This window comes from Ascidiella aspersa, chromosome 6 (genome assembly GCF_963924565.1).
Source record: "Ascidiella aspersa chromosome 6, kaAscAspe10.2, whole genome shotgun sequence".
NCBI classification, from domain to species: domain Eukaryota; kingdom Metazoa; phylum Chordata; class Ascidiacea; order Phlebobranchia; family Ascidiidae; genus Ascidiella; species Ascidiella aspersa.
In genome coordinates this window covers 29811882-29833332 of record NC_139452.1, presented here as the reverse complement: position 1 = coordinate 29833332, position 21451 = coordinate 29811882, and the positions used below count along the sequence as shown (strand labels likewise).

Genomic DNA, 21451 nt, shown 5'->3' with positions numbered 1-21451 from the left:
TTCTGCAAAGCAAGAAATGTGTTTTACATCAACAATGTGGTGTCTTCCTTTGTAGCCACATATGTACGCATTTAACTAAATAGTGACTATTTCTGAATTAAGGTACAATGACCATATACCTGTAGAAATGAACGCACTGCTTGTAATGTTTCAATATTATTTACTAGCAATGTTCGATACATGATATTTAATTCCGATACCGATAACCGATATTTCGCACAAAAATATCGCGATCGGATCCGATAAAAAATGACGTCATTGCTATGCTTGAACAAGCAAAATGGCGGAATTAAAGCATTCAAAGGTCTTTTTCCAGGTTATTTGACAAATTTTTCTTTAGCGTTCAGAAGTTTTTTTAACTACAGTTGTTAACTTATACGAGTTTCAATGAAGCGGTACAAGAATAACCCGTGTATCGGACGAGTACCGATACTACCATAGTAATGGCGAGTATCGATACTGCAACTTGGCATCGCGTATCGGCTCCGATCCGATATTATCGGGCACTCCAATTCTTTACAATGATATCCTAATGACGTCAATTTGAGCGAAAACACCATGCTAGAAACAAAAAGGATACGATGGTTGGAGTTATATGAAAGGTCATACACTTAAGCCCGTTGAAATGCTTCCGGGGTTGCTTGGCGTAGTTTTTTACCGTTTTTATGACGCAGTGCATTTAGATTGCATGACGCATTAAGCACAAGACGAACGCGTTGTTTAGATTGCCTTTAGTTGGTGCGTTTGGTAAAGTAGAATAGTTGGAGCTATAGGCATGGCTTGTAAAGCAATGGACAGTGTTGGAATATTTCTGAGCGTTTTAACGCTTATGGCAACGAATGGTGAGTTTTGTAAATAAAAGCTTAATTAATCACGTTTAGAATTTGTGAGCGAAAACATTCTTTGATTAACGGAAACTTGAATTAGGTTTTGACGTTAAGTAACTGTGGTAATATAAAACAATGAATAAAGAACACTTAAAAGCCCAACAATAAAAACGTACGAGTTTAGTCAAACTTATTCACCTTTTGATCAAATAACAAGAGATCCTTTTACCCACTTTCGTCATTAAAATTAGGATGTTTATTCAAATTTGCTTAACAATAAAGCGTTTTGGGGTATCTTTGATAACAAAAACACAACATAAACAGTCAAAAAAAGAATAAAGACCCCATTAAATAATTTGACTCATCAAGTTTTGTTGCAGAAATTGGATCAACGCAATGTGATAAAACAGTCACAAGAAAGTTTGGCTCAGTTTACTATAAAAAACTTTATGGTAGTTATGAAACGTGCCATTGGACGTTCAACTATCTAAACAGAAGTGATGTTGTGTTTAGTGCACAAATGGTTATGCATAAAAGCTTGGGTTCCAAAGAATCAATAACATTACCCGATGGTAAGTGCAGTTAATAATCAATATGTTACAATATACTTTCAGAAAATTGTTGTTTAGTATCTCTTATGATTTTTATAGCTGCATACTTTATAAAGACCCAACCAAATGCAAGCACTCATCGAATTAGATAAATAACAAATTAATTGTTATTTAATTGTAATAAAAGTAACAGTCAACCTAATAATAAAATTTAAGTTTGTTTTACATTTTTAAAAAAGTAGATCACAGAAAAAAACAACATGTTAATCAATGATTTTAATGCTGTTCTCCAACATCCATGAAACCCAGGGAAACTGATCTTTACACCATTGGTTAAATAACCCTGATATATATCGATTTGTCAGTTATTTTTCATAGGTTCGAAGTTTGAAAAAAGATCTTCTCGGGCCATTTCATCCACTACTCAACCCTGGTGCGGAGTCTACGTTAAAAGAAACCTAGGAAATGAAACCACGTGTAAGTTCAATGTCACCTTGCCGAGCACGTGTGACCGTTCTTCTCGCTACAGCGAAGTCTGGCCGCCCAAGATAACGTCTTACCTTTATTTGTACGATTTCCTTATAACCTATGCTTTTATTGAGTGCCCCGACTCGGAAAAAGTATTTCCCGAAACCTCAACGTCAACGGTTTTACCGACTACCAACTCTCTTTCAACAAAAAACGCTGCAACTTCCGAGTTGGCCAAAACAGATAAACCTACAGCCGAAACGACGGCTATCACAAGTTAGTAATGTTATTAAGTTGTTGTTTTTGATCAAATTGAATTGGCTTTGGTTTAATTTAATTGAAATTTAATTGATTAGAATCCAGAGAAATGTAATTAACGCGATTTTTTGTCCAACTTCTGTTAAAACAAGCGCTACGATCGGGTGCCAACTGTAGGACATGTTTTGCACTTATATTCAGCTTTAAAATTAGGTTTAAAACCAACTGTAGGACATGTTTTGCACTTATAAACAGCTTTAAAATTAAGTTTAAAACCAACTGTAGGACATGTTTTGCACTTATATTCAGCTTTAAAATTAGGTTTAAAACCAACTGTAGGACATGTTTTGCACTTATATTCAGCTTTAAAATTAGGTTTAAAACCAACTGTAGGACATGTTTTGCACTTATATTCAGCTTTAAAATTAGGTTTAAAACCAACTGTAGGACATGTTTTGCACTTATAAACAGCTTTAAAATTAAGTTTAAAACCAACTGTAGGACATGTTTTGCACTTATATTCAGCTTTAAAATTAGGTTTAAAACCAACTGTAGGACATGTTTTGCACTTATATTCAGCTTTAAAATTAAGTTTAAAACCAACTGTAGGACATGTTTTGCACTTATAAACAGCTTTAAAATTAAGTTTAAAACCAACTGTAGGACATGTTTTGCACTTATAAACAGCTTTAAAATTAAGTTTAAAACCAACTGTAGGACATGTTTTGCACTTATAAACAGCTTTAAAATTAAGTTTAAAACCAACTCTAGGACATGTTTTGCACTTATAAACAGCTTTAAAATTAAGTTTAAAACCAACTGTAGGACATGTTTTGCACTTATAAACAGCTTTAAAATTAAGTTTAAAACCAACTGTAGGACATGTTTTGCACTTATATTCAGCTTTAAAATTAAGTTTAAAACCAACTGTAGGACATGTTTTGCACTTATAAACAGCTTTAAAATTAAGTTTAAAACCAACTGTAGGACATGTTTTGCACTTATAAACAGCTTTAAAATTAAGTTTAAAACCAACTGTAGGACATGTTTTGCACTTATAAACAGCTTTAAAATTAAGTTTAAAACCAACTCTAGGACATGTTTTGCACTTATATTCAGCTTTAAAATTAGGTTTAAAACCAACTGTAGGACATGTTTTGCACTTATAAACAGCTTTAAAATTAAGTTTAAAACCAACTGTAGGACATGTTTTGCACTTATAAACAGCTTTCAAATTAAGGGGAGGGAAAGTTGGGACAAAAAACCCTGGTCAGCTGTGTTGAACAATTGTGCTGTGACCGCATTACTAAAAAAAATAGCATTTTATTTTACTAAAACAAAATAGCATGCATTTTTACACCTATTTCTCGTCGCCCCAAATAAAGCAATAACACAACGGCGAAGCTTTGGCTACCCAATACATTTTATTGAACTTTTGTAAGCTCAAAGTGAACAAAACACAAACGAGACAATAGTATTCGTTTTTTTAGTGAGTCATCGTATACGGCTTTTTGCAATTGCGCCATGAGGATTTAACCAATACAAACTACTGTATGTTATGGAGTTTATTCGACAAACATTTGGTAGAAATGTAGACTTTTTCCAGTAGCTTCTAAGCAAGTGTTTGTTGGTTGATTTTAAACTATAGTTAAACATAAAGTGGCAATATTTAACATAAAGATTTAAAAAAGAAACACACAATATACATCGACAAGCAGAAAGTTACTTAACATATAAAAAAGAAATAAAGTAGATCTGCTTTTCAAATATACCCTGTATACTATTGCTTGTGTTAGCGTATACGACTTCCGAAGGGCTAGCTCACAGAATATACAAATATTTTAAGCCTGTATTAATAGATTTGCAACATTTTCATTTTGCAGGGGAGAAACCACCGCCTACTGGACAAGCAGCGCCGATTCATAATGACGCACCGACAGTTGCTGCTATTGTAATGGCTCTACTTTTCATAATAACTGCTTCCGCGTTGGCTGCTTTGCTTATAAAACAAAGGTTGGTGGCTCACAAGGCCTATAAATTTAAATGTTTTTACATATTTCAACCTATGCCTGATTTATTGAGTAAATGATTTTTTGTTGGCTTAAAAAAGTGGTTTATCGTTATAGAATCTAAAACCATTGACAGCAGGTTTTTGTTAATTATACCGCTGTATGTTCCTCCTTTAAAGTGGCATTATTTGTTCCTTTGTTCTGGTGCTTTAAAACCACTTTTTCAGCTTGAGACTGACTTTATATTGAGTAGTATAAAGACAAATCTATCTAATGCCACTAAATTTTACGAGTATGTTGGTTGATATCAGCAACAAAACGCATAAATCTATTGTTGGATAGTTTATCACGGAACAACATAATTAATGCAGCAATGTATTGATTAAAGTCTTGGTTGAATAACAGAAAACTTTATAGCTATTGCCTGTGTGGCTCCTTGAAATAGCTTCCAGACCCGCCGGTTGAAAGCGCTAGTGCTTTAGCGGGGCTCTAAACCTGTTAAAAATAGCAGAGGGTGAATCCGAATGAAAAAATAAGGTTGAGTCTAACTTAAGCTAAGTTTGCCGATTTTGTCCAGTGCAGAGTCCGACTATGACGCTAAAGTCTGTGTTCCACCCCTTTACGTCATTAAAATACGGCGGTTATTCAACTACCCACTTATATGAGTGTCATATTACTCAACCACCCACAATACGTTGTTGGAAAATATTCCACCATATGCTATTACGCCTTCACAATTTACAGTTTTCGGCAGGCGTAGCCAGGGGGCAAAAAGTTTGAACTTTTTTGTTCAGCTTTTCCAATTCATTAATAAGTTAGCAAACGTAATAACTACATCGTTTGTGACGTAACAATTAATGGTGTGGCATGATTGTAATCGACTGGTGTGGTACTGCACATAAATGCTACAAAACACATTATTAAGAGTACAATATTAATATTTTTTTTAGGGGGGCATGGACCCTGTCCCCCCTCCCCTGGCTGCGCCTATGATATCAGTTTAAAAAAAAACGACTCCGCCAAGTCTCGAGTTTGACTCCGCAACTCTGCTGTTTTCCGCGACTAATAATAATTATTCTTTCTTAAGGTGTTTTACTCAGAGAGAAACTTCCAACAAGCAAGTCAATCCACCAGCATCAAACCCAAGGGCAAGTGCATCTAATCAAAGGGAATTGGTGGACAACGTGTTGTACAGAGTCGATGGCGATGACAGCAAGCTAACGTATGAGCTTGCCGGATAAGCATCAGAGCTTTACAGAAAACAATCGCCTAAACATTAACATGTTCGCAAATCGGACAATTATACCATCGCTTTTAGTTGGAGCAAGCATCAGTGTTATAAATTTTGAACTGACTCAAGTCCCATTCAATGTGTTTTCAAAAATAACAATTTTAACGAAGAACAATTCAAGTCCATGTCATAATGATTAAACCCTTCAACCAGTGGCCGGGGTGCCGCGGCACTCTAGGTAGCCATTCTTGACGTTTAAGGGTGCCGAAAGATATTTCAAATTCTTTAAAATTCCAATTTTTGCTCTATTGGTAATCTTTTTGATAGAATGTTTTGTGTACGATAAAAGTGTCAAACGTTTTCAACCTTGTTGCACAGTTACTGTGCTGTTTCAATTTCGTTTAATTAAACGTTACAGTTAACTACTCAGCAAAAATACGAGCGACTGTTTTTTCGGCAAAAACTTAATTAATAGCTCAACTGAATATAAAACTGGCTGAGAACACTTCATTTTAACCAAGGCCATTTGTTCAAAAGACTTAAGTCAAGTCAAGCCATTTTGCCCAAAAAGAAGTGAGTTCATTTAAAAACAGTCATATAAGTGCAATTAGGTAAAGTCAGGCAAGTCATACAAAACAGTGACTTGATAACACTACAGGGCACTATTACCGGTAATAAGAGTATACATTGAGCTACGGAATGACTAACACTCTATGGATAACTTTAAACAAATACCAATAAATCAAGCATAGTTTTAATAAATGGACTTTGACCAGGGTCAGTATATATATAATATACATTTCAGCGCCCACATTACAAAACTGTGTAAATAACATGAGATATTAAGAGTAAATCATGAATATGTTTCGCATTACCATGTTATCATTCATTAGTTACGTATGGATTATAATACGAGAAGAAAGTTCATGTCTAGTTGCATAATTTGTAAAATTTTTAAGACATTCCGTAGTTTTGCAATTGTCTAAAAGAAGCTGATGTAGATATGTATTAAAATTTATGTTTTTTGCAGTATATGCTACCATAATATGTTGTTTTATACATGTTTGTTTTTTATACATAAACTAATAATGCCTATTTAATGCGGCGAAATATATTTTTCTGTAAATTAAAAAAAATAATTTTATGCTTTTATACATGTTTCTATACTAAAAAGTCTGAATATCAACTGATTGGAAAACAAAAGTATTTTTTTACATTTTATGTCTGTGGGAGATCCTTTAAATAGGAAAGAGCTAACATAAAATGTAGGATTTCGCATTGCACAACTTTTGTTTCACCCACGCATGTGTAATGGAACAATCCTGCTTTACGGTGATACTTACGTGTATATCTTTTTTGACAGATTATTGACAGCGGTAGATTATTTAAATACGAAAGAGCAAACATGAAATATGATTTCGCATTGCACAACTTTTGTTTCACCCCCGCATGTGTAATGGAACAATCCTGCTTTACCGTGTTACTGACGTAATATATTTTTTTACATTTTATTGTCAGCGGTAGATTCTTTAAAAAGGAAAGATCTAACATAACATGTAGATTACTCACTACCAACTTTTCCCACGCATCAAACAATCCTGCTTTACCGTAATACTGACGTAAAATAATTCCTTTTACATTTTATTATCTGCGGGAGATTCCTCATTTACGTGAGTGTAGAGCTGTGATGAAATGTAGCATGTTTTCGATCGTTATACTGACGTAGGCAACCTACACGGAAACCGCTCATAATATAACAACCACCACAAGTGTGTCGCAGTGCGCAAAACCTTCGTGTAAATGTTAAGGCACCTGAGCTGTCGCAATGAATAAAATAGTAGTTTGTTGTTTTGCATTTCTAACTGTGATTGGTAAGTACTGCATTGAAATGTTTATATCTTGTTATTAGGTATGTCCGATAAAATCGGATCGGTGCCGATACCCGATTCCAAATTAAAATATGAATTCTAGCGACACTTTAAGTTTCAACGCAAAAAAAGGTGATTTTATCGAGCATAAGTAAGTTAGCAACTTGAGTTGACTAAACTGCTTAATGCTCAACTAATTTGGTCCTATAAACCTGGTAGAAAATTACCTTTGAAAGTTTCAATTTTATTTGTTTTGGTTGTTTGAGCATAGTAATGACGTCATTTGGTATCGTTTCAGGATAGGTCTGTTCTAAATTTAGGGTATCGTTATCGGATTAAAATATTAAGTATAGGTCATCCTTACATTTATGTTGTGTATATAGCGACATACTGAACTATGTTTAAATAAATATTTTAGGCAAAACAAACGAATAAGGGTTTTACATTTGCAGTGCACTAAAAATGTTCCGTTGTTAATACGCGGCTTCAAGTATTTTAATTTGAAGGAGATAACTTAAGCATTTTAACCTTAACCCGGAATATATTGTGTATATGGCGACAAACTGAACTATGCTTAAATAAATAATTACTATTTACAAAGTCATTCTTGTTTTTAAAAACAGCACATCAATTTCATTCTTAATCAATTGAAAAATGCTAAACAATTTCAAAAAAATACAATTTTCATAAAAAATCGAAAAAAAAGTTAAAAAAATGAATTGTGGGGTAAAAAAAAGTTGACGTGATGAAGCAAAACCAATGCTATTTTCGGATTTCAGCAAATTTAAATCAATTAAAAATGCTAAACAATAAATTTTGTGTTGACCAGTGTAATTTAAGAAAAACAATAAACAAGGGTTATACATTTGCAGTGTGTTAAAATGTACCATTGGTTTTACGCGGCTTCAAGCAAGTATTTTAATTTAAAAGAGATAGACTCGCAAGTTAAGCATTTCAACCTTAGCCCAGAAAAAAATACTTTACTTTATTTAAATTAATATAGTGGAAACATTTTGTCGCTTTTGCTCCTTTCTAATATCTCAATTGTGAATATTTAATGTTAGCAATATCTCGATTAACCTACTTAAAGGTTTCAACAACAAGAAAAATAATTTTGATAATAAAGTCGATGTTTTTTATATACCGGAGATACAGTAATGACTGAATAATTGAACGATATTATGATTAATTGATGATATTATGTAAGTTACACTTAGATATGTTTACCTATTTAATTATACAACTCTTTTTTATATATTACCTTTGCATTATGTTGAACGCCGTAAACCAGGGATGTCCAACCTTTTAGCAGAATGGGCCGCATTGCCACATTAAAACTTTCGATGGGCCGCAAAACCTCTCAACTTAAAGGGGTGACGTCATAAAATAACCTAAGTTATAAACACCCGTTCTTCAAGAGTGAACTCATGCGCAAATATTCTCAACCTTATTTATTATTTTTATTATGGCGAAGCGTGTAAATTTATGTTTTTACACCTTTGGGCTGATATATTTCCTTAAAACGGTCCGGAAAAATACACATTTAGAAAAACACACATCTTGCTTAGCAATGGTGTGTGCACCAAGTGTTCGATAAATGTTAAGTGCGTCATTAGACTTGATTTTAGTCTCAGATATAGGCCTACATCAAACACTGCGAGTTTTGAACGTTTTGATGATAGTCGAAACAAATGTTTTTAATACAATAAGTGGTGGGCCGCAGGTTGGACAACCCTGCCGTAAACCAACAACCATGTTAAAAGGAAGCAAATAACCAATTCGAAAGTTCAAAAATTATAAATTTTGTTTGTATTTAAAGACACACTACATATGAAATACTTTCTGTGCACCGAAGAATTACCGACACCGATATATTGGGCTATATATGTAGGATATGCGCAAAAACTATGATTACCAGTTATTTAATTGATGCAATAGTCCTTCGATAGCAACGATTAGAGGCGAAACATCAAAATTATACGGATATGAATAATGAATAATATGATATGAATAATATAATATAGAACTATACGGGGCTGTAATCTGTAAATTCTTACAGCCCCCCCAAACAAAATTTAAAAAGTAAAAAGTATTACTAGCAGCCCCACAAAAAAATTGTGAAATAAAAAAAAATCATAAAAGGTATCAATAGGCGCGCGTAGTCAGAGCCGGGAAATTACCAAATCGCGCGAGCGTGGGAGGCGAACGTGTGTGTGTGCAGGGCGTTTTTAGTATTCGACTCTGACAAGGCGTCAAAACGGTCTGGAATTTGGCAAAGTTATCAACTCTATTGATCCGCAAAATTAATTCCTGGTGCACAGTTAAATTGCACCAAAAGTTTTCCTGAATTACCACCTTATAGACATAAGGCCAAAGGTGCGGTAAGCATGTTACACCTTAATGGTTTGTTTCACTAATAATGTGCAACAGCGCGAAATCTGTTACCTAAGAGCTGTAACATTATTTATGTGGTTAATATTCATTTTTACACTAATTGGAAAAAAAACGCCACGGAATTTTTGAAAGCTAGGCGCCTATGCAAATATTTACACAAATACATGTAAGTTGTCTTACGTATAATAAAAAGCAGCCGATTTTAACACACAGCAACAAATGCTACAGCCACAAACGCTACAGCAACCAACGCTACAACAACCAAAGCTACAGCAACAAACCCTACAGCAACCAACGCTACAACAACCAACGCTACAACAACAAACGCTATTACAACTAAAGCTACAATAACAAACGCTACAGCAACAAACGTTACAACAACCAAAGCTGCAAGCCCAGCTAACGTCAACACATCAGCAACGGGTGAGTTAAGCAGATTTAGATTTAGTGCCAATTGTATTCATCATTCGTTTATTTAGGCCACAAAACCCGCTGGGGATGAATTAAGTCGTGTAAATTAACGGTAACATCACGTCATCCTGAATATTTTAACGTAAATGCTTTCAAAGTGCGTTCATGTCGCAAAAAATATTTTTAGCAACTACAAAAAGTACTGCACTCCCAGCTACAAATAAGGCAACAACAAACTTTACAGCAACGACAAATTACGAATCAGAGAGTTCAAAAATTAGGAATTTTGTTGGAATTTAAAGAACCGCTACATATAAAAAAAATTCTGTGCGCCAAATATTACCGATGCTGATATATTGGGGTACCTCTGTATAATATGCGCAAAAAGTATGATAACAGTTATTGATTTGAAAACTATAATATTGCGATAATCCTTGATGCGTTAGGACTATCAGCGAAACTTTAAATTTATTTGGATTTAAATAACATAGAAATAGTCATGGAACGTGGGCGTGCAAAGCGTTTTCGGACGAGCTGGATATCTGACAGGGCGTCAAAACGCTTTATAACAGGGGTGGGCAAATGTATTCAATCGAACAGCCATTTGCAGAAAATACAGAACCACAAAATATTTCAATACAAAAACGGTAAATAATGCTCAAAAACGGTAAATAAAGTTCACTGTTGTACTTTTTTGATTTGCTTAGCTCAGAAACCTTAGCAAAGAAATTACGTTGATTTGCAACTAACTCTTCAGATTCTATATGTCTAGTGTTACGTCATAATCAAAATGCTGGCCTAAATAAAGAAATAAAAGAGGGAGGGAAACGTTCATTAACGGTACTCTTGGAAACCTTTAATTTTTTTTTGGAATTTTACGATTCGACTAGAAGAGCCACAAAAAACATGCCGGAGAGCCGCTTGTGGCTCGCGAGCCGCAGTTTGCCCACTCCTGCTCTAGAACTTGGAAAATACGAGATTAGAAGTTCCAGTCACGGGCCCTAACCAAAACAAGCAAGCAATTAGATGTCAGATATCAGATAAATATTGTGGCTGAGATTGACATCGAGAATTCCCAATGACAATTTCTTTCGAAGAAAGTCACGTCCGGATCAGTAAATATGGTTTGACGGGGTAAGCACATCGTGGAATGCAATTCAATAGCTCTTTCTTTAGTTGCGAACGATAAACAATAATTTATTTAATAACGCCACGATCAGGATTTTTCTCAACTGCAAACATTCTCTGTCCAGATAACAATGACCTCATTATAGATTAGGTGGACGCTCAAATGCCAAGGGTCTAGTGACGTCATTTATTGTCAGGCGTATTGTGTAAGAAGGTTATTTAAGGTTTTATAAAAAATGTTTGCAAACACTTTTGATAAATTTGTCCACGCGCTTAATTAGTGCGCACCAAACGTGTTTAAAACTTTCCTGAATCACCACGTGTAGACACAATGCCACAAAACCCCCAAACTATATATTCTATATATACTGTTGCTGCCAAGCATTGTAATATTTTTTTATTTATACGTAAATGCAATGTTTTTAGTTCAATGTTAAGCTTTGCCCATTTATATAGAATGGCACGGCGAAGAAGTTAAATGGTTTGTTTCAGGGTAATATGCAACAACAGTGCAAAACTGTAATCTAAGAGCTGTCACATCACTTATGCTTTAATAACCGTATTTACACTGGTTGAAGAAAAAAGCCACGGATTTTGGAAAGTTAGGCGCCTCTGCAAATATCTACACAAGTAAATTGTCTTACATTTAATGAAAAGCAGGCGACTCAACATATAGTTATTTCGCAACTCGAACGCTGACTTTTGGTGTAGGTGAAACGGAGGCCGTAATCGTTGTTCAAAAAACAGCTTCAGAAGGGCCAGATCACAGTTGTAAACACCGATATGTGTGTGCATGTTTCATTGAATAATGATATAGTACTGTAGGTCACCTTCAATATAAATTTGCCTAAATTAAAAAATGTAAGCATTGGCGTCTGGTTGTTTTACGGCATGCTCCTTTTTGAGCCTGTGTAGCTCATTTGGTAGACGACGATCCCGGTATGGCCGAGGTCGTGAGTTCGAACCTCACCGCAGTCTAGTTTTACAAACAAGTTCCAGCAGGCAACTGTGCTATGGTTGTTTCTTGACTTGCTCCCCTCTAAGCCTGTGTATAGCTCAGTTGGTAGAGCGACAATCCCGGTATGGCCGAGGTCGTGAGTTCGAACCTCACCACAGACTTTTTAACTTGACTTAGCCATGTCGCAGCTAAGCAATAAAGCACCAACCGCTTTAGTATGATCTATTCCAGAATTATTTAGGTTCATTGCGAACCCATAATATGCAACATAAAAAGGTAAAACACCAATTTTACAGTATATTCTTATGCCACAAGTAAACATAAAAACGCCCCATTATGTATGTAGATAGCACCGAACGCTAACCACAGAGTACATCTTATCGGACCTGAAGCACTGGCCTGCTTGCGTTCTTAAATTGCTTTGACTTATCAAAAATAAAATAGTTTTGATGCTTAAAATACTCCTCAGTCACATTAACTAAAGATGATACAAGCTCGTATCGAAACGTCTTAATCAAGATAATGTCGATCTACTCGACCTTTTTGGCTTTGCAATTTATCATCAAGCTACATTACAGATCCGTGCATAGTGTACCCAAAATAGTTTCGCTAAGCAGATAGATTTTAAGCCACGTTGTACTTGTGATAAACAGATATTTTACTTTATATATATAGTAGCGTTAACGGCGTCACCTCGTTTTAATTTCGGGCATTTTCGAACGTATTAAAATGTTTATAAATTTGTTATATAATCTTAAATACATCGCGTTCTTTTCGGTTGAATCTCCGTATACTGTTTTAGCTCCGTGCGGATTCGAAGCTACGGCAACCAACACACCACAGTCGCTCAACTATCCAGGCGGGTCACAACCTTACCGCGACAATATGAATTGTTATTGGCAGCTCACCGCCCCAGAGGGCTCTCAGATCAAGTTTACCATCGCGAATTTGGACACAGAAGCCTGCTGCGATTATTTATACGTAAGGTTGCTTTCGAACAAAGTTAACTACTTTTTTCTGTACTTTATTTTAAAATACCTTTCTATGATAATGTACAGTGTTGCAATATTTCACAGGCTTTTTCTTATATTTGTTTACAGTTTATTAAGTATATGCTATTGGCTCCCAAGCATTGTGCCTCGGCATGTCGGTTTGCCTATAAAAAAAATCAAATGTTCCGCTGAACTACGAAAATAACATATTCGAATTGCGAATAGACAACAATGCAACGCGTAAATACACACTTTACTTAAAATTTACAGAACTTTTTATGGCAGCTTAGTTATAAAGCGTGTAAAAGCTTTTGACGACGAAATTAAGTTTCAAATCAACAGGTTACACCCGTCAATTCAACGGTACTTAATTTGTCGTGGTATTATTTTTATGAGAGGCGAGATAATAAGGCAAGCTTAGGGACATGGGCTTGGCCAGCAAGTTATCCGCAAGGTAGTAGACTAGATATAGAGAACTCCAACTAAACGAAGTTAATGGTTGAACTCGACGACAGCAGTTAGTTTAATGATAACCCCACTTAGCCGTTGATAGAAAACTTAGACAAAAACCGATGGTTTTGAGTTAACCTGTATTCGTCCTGACGACATTTACGTATACTATGTGACGGTGAGTTTTTTTTACATGCAATAGAAAAATACACATGCGTAGTTTAGCCAATGATCCTCATGACAATGAATACATTTTTTCACAAAGAAACTATTCCGCGTCTCCTTTGAAGAGTATGGGCCTCAACTAAAATTGAACAATTCGGGCAGTCTAAAAAGACACCAATGAAATTAAAAGCATTAAAATATTAACTCGTTCAACCTAAACTGAATTTACCATCAAAATCATGTTATATAGAGTGAGCCTAAAAGCATTACGTTGTCCGAAAACATCCCATAACCCCGCACTGGTTTTTGATGGCTAACTTTCGTGATACCCGTCATTAGCGCTGGTGATCCGTTTCGCAAAAAACTTGTTGCACTTTCGTAATTTTGCAACCAAGCTGTTAAACTGTAGCCTTTATAGCTGGGGTTCCAAACCTTTTTAGGATCACGTACCACTCGTACCACTTCTTGCAAAACAACTATTTTAATCGAATCATATTTTATCTATTTTTATCTTACAACTTGAATTATTCAACGCTATTTGTAGATTATGCTATAAAACAGTTGATGATATCTATCAAGAGCAGTCATTTGTAATAATTAACGCCCACGGCGTTGTACGGCTATTAAAAGCAACTGTGCTTCTTGTTGATAATCCGGTTTTTTTGTGAAACAAACGGAAGCTACTCGCGTACCACCTGTAAAACCTTCACGTATCACTAGTGGTACACGTGCCACAGGTTGTGAACCCCTGCTTTATAGTATTCCATCAATTGGTAAAACAATTTTCCGCAGGTTTATGACAGCTTCAGGACGGAAAACCTCCTGCAAACTGTGAATGGCACAGTAAGCAACCTCGTGTTTGTTTCGACTTCTGGGCATCTTTATTTGCACTTTTTCTCGGATTATTCCGTCAACAGAATCGGTTTTACAGGAAATTTCATCGGTAAGAATTTATATGCTAATTACATTGTCTTGAAACTTTTCGATAAGAATTTTTTTGAAAATGTTTTCTTGGGCATCTCTAACTAAAAAAGTTGCTAATGATTGTTTTGCTGTTTCTTAGATACAATGCAGCTTGTATTTAAAACAACAAAGTCTGTATTTAAAACAACAAAGAGACTTATGTTACCTAATATGTGTTTCAGAACTGATAATAATCATTCTCTTGAAATGGTAACGCCTATGGTTTACTATAATTTTGCCAACTTTTAATCTGTAAATTCTTACAGCCCCCCAAACAAAATTTAAAAAGTAAAAAGTATTACTAGCAGCCCCACAAAAAAATTGTGAAATAAAAAAAAAATCATAAAAGGTATCAATAGGCGCGCGTAGTCAGAGCCGGGAAATTACCAAATCACTCTGGAGGGGCGCGAGCGAATTTGGGCAACGAAATGAAGTTGATTGGAAATTTTTTAGGCAAAAGTGTTACGACGAGGTCATTGTGACATGTCTTAAAAATAAAATCACAGTATTTTCCATGTTTCGCGAGCTGAACAAAGCGAGCGAATGTGAGCGAATTAAATGGACCAAAAATTTATTATGGGCAAAACAAGAAATACATTTTCTGCCCACATAAATAGTCACGAAAATAAATTTTCGGCCCATATAAAAAGTCACTGCTGCTATCTATTTCTTATTTCTAAGGGGCGCCGCTAGCTATAAAGGGAAATAGTCATGGGAGGCGAACGTGTGTGTGTGCAGGGCGTTTTTAGTATTCGACTCTGACAAGGCGTCAAAACGGTCTGGAATTTTGCAAAGTTATCAACTCTATTGATCCGCAAAATAAATTCCTGGTGCACAGTTATATTGCACCAAAAGTTTTCCTGAATAACCACCTTATAGACATAAGGCCAAAGGTGCGGTAAGCATGTTACACCTTAATGGTTTGTTTCACTAATAATGTGCAACAGCGCGAAATCTGTTACCTAAGAGCTGTAACATTATTTATGTGGTTAATATTCATTTTTACACTAATTGGAAAAAAAAATGCCACGGAATTTTTGAAAGCTAGGCGCCTATGCAAATATTTACACAAATACATGTAAGTTGTCTTACGTATAATAAAAAGCAGCCGATTTTAAAACATAGCAACAAATGCTACAGCCACAAACGCTACAGCAACAAACGCTGCAACAACCAAAGCTACAGTAACAAACGCTACAGCAACAAACGCTACAGCAACAATAGCTACAGCAACCAACGCTACAACAACAAACGCTATTACAACCAAAGCTACAGTAACAAACGCTACAGCAACAAACGTTACAACAACCAAAGCTGCAAGTCCAGCTAACGTCAACACATCAGCAACGGGTGAGTAAAGCAGATTTAGATTTAGTTCCAATTGTATTCAACATTCGTTTATTTAGGCCACAAAACTTGCTGGGTCGGATTAAGTCGTGTAAATTAACGGTAACATCACGTCATCCTGAATATTTTAACGTATATGCTTTCAAAGTGTGTTCATGTGGCGAAAAAATATTTTCAGCAACTACAAAAAGTACTGCACTCCCAGCTACAAATAAGGCAACAACAAACTTTACAGCAACGACAAATTACGAATCAGAGAGTTCAAAAATTAGGAATTTTGTTGGAATTTAAAGAACCGCTACATATAAAAAATTTTCTGTGCGCCAAATATTACCGATACCGATATATCGGGATATCTCTGTATAATATGCGCAAAAAGTATGATTACAATTATTGATTTGAAAACTATAATATTGCGATAATCCTTGATGCGTTAGGACTATCAGCGAAACTTTAAATTTATTTGGATTTAAATAATATAGAAATAGTCATGGAACGTGGGCGTGCAAAGCGTTTTCGGACGAGCTGGATATCTGACAGGGCGTCAAAACGCTTTATAACAGGGGTGGGCAAATGTATTCAATCGAAGAGCCATTTGCAGAAAATACAGAACCACAAAATATTTCAATACAAAAACGGTAAATAATGCTCAAAAACGGTAAATAAAGTTCACTGTTGTACTTTTTTGATTTGCTTAGCTCAGAAACCTTAGCAAAGAAATCACGTTGATTTGCAACTAACTCTTCAGATTCTATATGTCTAGTGTTACGTCATAATCAAAATGCTGGCCTAAATAAAGAAATAAAAGAGGGAGGGAAACGTTCATTAACGGTACTCTTGGAAACCTTTAATTTTTTTTTGGAATTTTACGATTCGACTAGAAGAGCCACAAAAAACATGCCGGAGAGCCGCTTGTGGCTCGCGAGCCGCAGTTTGCCCACTCCTGCTCTAGAACTTGGAAATGCGAGATTAGAAGTTCCAGTCACGGGCCCTAACCAAAACAAGCAAGCAATTAGATGTCAGATATCAGATAAATATTGTGGCTGAGATTGACATCGAGAATTCCCAATGACAATTTCTTTCGAAGAAAGTCACGTCCGGATCAGTAAATATGGTTTGACGGGGTAAGCACATCGTGGAATGCAATTCAATAGCTCTTTCTTTAGTTGCGAACGATAAACAATAATTTATTTAATAACGCCACGATCAGGATTTTTCTCAACTGCAAACATTCTCTGTCCAGATAACAATGACCTCATTATAGATTAGGTGGACGCTCAAATGCCAAGGGTCTAGTGACGTCATTTATTGTCAGGCGTATTGTGTAAGAAGGTTATTTAAGGTTTTATAAAAAATGTTTGCAAACACTTTTGATAAATTTGTCCACGCGCTCAATTAGTGCGCAAAATTAATTTCTTTTGCACATAATATGCAACAACAGTGCAAAACTGTAATCTAAGAGCTGTCACATCACTTATGTGTTAATAACCATATTTACACTGGTTGAAGAAAAAAGCCACGGATTTTGGAAAGTTAGGCGCCTCTGCAAATATCTACACGAGTAAATTGTCTTACATTTAATGAAAAGCAGGCGACTCAACATATAGTTATTTCGCAACTCGAACGCTGACTTTTGGTGTAGGTGAAACGGAGGCCGTAATCGTTGTTCAAAAAACAGCTTCAGAAGGGCCAGATCACAGTTGTAAACACAGATATGTGTGTGCATGTTTCATTGAATAATGATATAGTACTGTAGGTCACCTTCAATATAAATTTGCCTAAATTGAAAAATGTAAGCATTGGCGTCTGGTTGTTTTACGGCATGCTCCTTTTTAAGCCTGTGTAGCTCAGTTGGTAGACGACGATCCCGGTATGGCCGAGGTCGTGAGTTCGAACCTCACCGCAGTCTAGTTTTACAAACAAGTTCCAGCAGGCAACTGTGCTATGGTTGTTTCTTGACTTGCTCCCCTCTAAGCCTGTGTATAGCTCAGTTGGTAGAGCGACAATCCCGGTATGGCCGAGGTCGTGAGTTCGAACCTCACCACAGACTTTTTAACTTGACTTAACCATGTCGCAGCTAAGCAATAAAGCACCAACCGCTTTAGTATGATCTATTCCAGAATTATTTAGGTTCTTTGCGAACCCATAATATGCAACATAAAAAGGTAAAACACCAATTTTACAGTATATTCTTATGCCACAAGTAAACATATAAACGCCCCATTATGTAGATAGCACCGAACGCTAACCACAGAGTACATCTTATCGGACCTGAAGCACTGGCCTGCTTGCGTTCTTAAATTGCTTTGACTTATCAAAAATAAAATAGTTTTGATGCTTGAAATACTCCTCAGTCACATTAACTAAAGATGATACAAGCTCGTATCGAAACGTCTTAATCAAGATAATGTCGATCTACTCGACCTTTTTGGCTTTGCAATTTATCATCAAGCTACATTACAGATCCGTGCATAGTGTACCCAAAATAGTTTCGCTAAGCAGATAGATTTTAAGCCACGTTGTACTTGTGATAAACAGATATTTTACTTTATATATATAGTAGCGTTAACGGCGTCACCTCGTTTTAATTTCGGGCATTTTCGAACGTATTAAAATGTTTATAAATTTGTTATATAATCTTAAATATATCGCGTTCTTTTCGGTTGAATCTCCGTATACTGTTTTAGCTCCGTGCGGATTCGAAGCTACGGCAACCAACACACCACAGTCGCTCAACTATCCAGGCGGGTCACAACCTTACCGCGACAATATGAATTGTTATTGGCAGCTCACCGCCCCAGAGGGCTCTCAGATCAAGTTTACCATCGCGAATTTGGACACAGAAGCCTGCTGCGATTATTTATACGTAAGGTTGCTTTCGAACAAAGTTAACTACTTTTTTCTGTACTTTATTTTAAAATACCTTTCTATGATAATGTACAGTGTTGCAATATTTCACAGGCTTTTTCTTATATTTGTTTACAGTTTATTAAGTATATGCTATTGGCTCCCAAGCATTGTGCCTCGGCATGTCGGTTTGCCTATAAAAAAAATTAAAATGTTCCGCTGAACTACGAAAATAACATATTCGAATTGCGAATAGACAACAATGCAACGCGTAAATACACACTTTACTTAAAATTTACAGAACTTTTTATGGCAACTTAGTTATAAAGCGTGTAAAAGCTTTTGACGACGAAATTAAGTTTCAAATCAACAGGTTACACCCGTCAATTCAACGGTACTTAATTTGTCGTGGTATTATTTTTATGGGAGGCGAGATAATAAGGCAAGCTTAGGGACATGGGCTGGGCCAGCAAGTTATCCGCAAGGTAGTAGACTAGATATAGAGAACTCCAACTAAACGAAGTTAATGGTTGAACTCGACGACAGCAGTTAGTTTAATGATAACCCCACTTAGCCGTTGATAGAAAACTTAGACAAAAACCGATGGTTTTGAGTTAACCTGTATTCGTCCTGACGACATTTACGTATACTATGTGACGGTCAGTTTTTTTTACATGCAATAGAAAAATACACATGCGTAGTTTAGCCAATGATCCTCATGACAATGAATACATTTTTTCACAAAGAAACTATTCCGCGTCTCCTTTGAAGAGTATGGGCCTCAACTAAAATTGAACAATTCGGGCAGTCTAAAAAGACACCAATGAAATTAAAAGCATTAAAATATTAACTCGTTCAACCTAAACTGAATTTACCATCAAAATCATGTTATATAGAGTGAGCCTAAAAGCATTACGTTGTCCGAAAACATCCCATAACCCCGCACTGGTTTTTGATGGCTAACTTTCGTGATACCCGTCATTAGCGCTGGTGATCCGTTTCGCAAAAAACTTGTTGCACTTTCGTAATTTTGCAACCAAGCTGTTAAACTGTAGCCTTTATAGCTGGGGTTCCAAACCTTTTTAGGATCACGTACCACTCGTACCACTTCTTGCAAAACAACTATTTTAATCGAATCATATTTTATCTATTTTTATCTTACAACTTGAATTATTCAACGCTATTTGTAGATTATGCTATAAAACAGTTGATGATATCTATCAAGAGCAGTCATTTGTAATAATTAACGCCCACAGCGTTGTACGGCTATTAAAAGCAACTGTGCTTCTTGTTGATAATCCGTTTTTTTTGTGAAACAAACGGAAGCTACTCGCGTACCACCTGAAAAACCTTCACGTATCACTAGTGGTACACGTGCCACAGGTTGTGAACCCCTGCTTTATAGTATTCCATCAATTGGTAAAACAATTTTCCGCAGGTTTATGACAGCTTCAGGACGAAAAACCTCATGCAAACTGTGAATGGCACAGTAAGCAACCTCGTGTTTGTTTCGACTTCTGGGCATCTTTATTTGCACTTTTTCTCGGATTATTCCGTCAACAGAATCGGTTTTACAGGAAATTTCATCGGTAAGAATTTATATGCTAATTACATTGTCTTGAAACTTTTCGATAAGAACTTTTTTTGAAAATGTTTTCTTGGGCATCTCTAACTAAAAAATTGCTAATGATTGTTTTGCTGTTTCTTAGATACAATGCAGCGCAAACAGTAAATCTGTATTTCAAACATCAAAGAGACTTATGTTACCTAATATGTGTTTCAGAACTGATAATAATCATTCTCTTGAAATGGTAACGCATATGGTTTACTATAATTTTGCCAACTTTTAATCTGTAAATTCTTACAGCCCCCCAAACAAAATTTAAAAAGTAAAAAGTATTACTAGCAGCCCCACAAAAAAATTGTGAAATAAAAAAAAATCATAAAAGGTATCAATAGGCGCGCGTAGTCAGAGCCGGGAAATTACCAAATCACTCTGGAGGGGCGCGAGCGAATTTGGGCAACGAAATGAAGTTGATTGGAAATTTTTTAGGCAAAAGTGTTACGACGAGGTCATTGTGACATGTCTTAAAAATAAAATCACAGTATTTTCCATGCTTCGCGAGCTGAACAAAGCGAGCGAATGTGAGCGAATTAAATGGACCAAAAATTTATTAGGGGCAAAACAAGAAATAAATTTTCTGCCCACATAAATAGTCACGAAAATAAATTTTCGGCCCATATAAAAAGTCACTGCTGCTATCTATTTCTTATTTCTAAGGGGCGCCGCCAGCTATAAAGGGAAATAGTCATGGGAGGCGAACGTGTGTGTGTTCAGGGCGTTTTTAGTATTCGACTCTGACAAGGCGTCAAAACGGTCTGGAATTTTGCAAAGTTATCAACTCTATTGATCCGCAAAATTAATTCCGGGTGCACAGTTATATTGCACCAAAAGTTTTCCTGAATTACCACCTTATAGACATAAGGCCAAAGGTGCGGTAAGCATGTTACACCTTAATGGTTTGTTTCACTAATAATGTGCAACAGCGCGAAATCTGTTACCTAAGAGCTGTAACATTATTTG

The 21451-nt window shown here is 35.8% G+C and overlaps 2 protein-coding genes across 2 annotated transcripts; both read left to right on the top strand.

Annotated features, from left to right (window-relative positions):
* Positions 1–729: 729 nt before the first annotated feature.
* Positions 730–5783, top strand: LOC146141192 (uncharacterized). The gene is made up of 5 exons (XM_083392844.1): positions 730–842; positions 1208–1399; positions 1757–2122; positions 3988–4117; positions 5201–5783. The coding sequence occupies exons 1-5, from the start codon at positions 776–778 to the stop codon at positions 5352–5354; spliced, it is 909 nt and encodes a 302-aa protein (XP_083248970.1). The 5' UTR covers positions 730–775; the 3' UTR covers positions 5355–5783.
* A 1356-nt stretch (positions 5784–7139) lies between these two features.
* On the top strand, positions 7140–20599 carry LOC146141191 (zinc metalloproteinase nas-39-like). Its single transcript, XM_083392843.1, has 7 exons — positions 7140–7215; positions 12906–13084; positions 14503–14653; positions 15799–16023; positions 18708–18886; positions 20306–20456; positions 20577–20599. Exons 1-7 carry the CDS (start codon positions 7170–7172, stop codon positions 20597–20599), a joined length of 954 nt encoding a protein of 317 aa, XP_083248969.1. The 5' UTR covers positions 7140–7169.
* Positions 20600–21451: the final 852 nt, after the last annotated feature.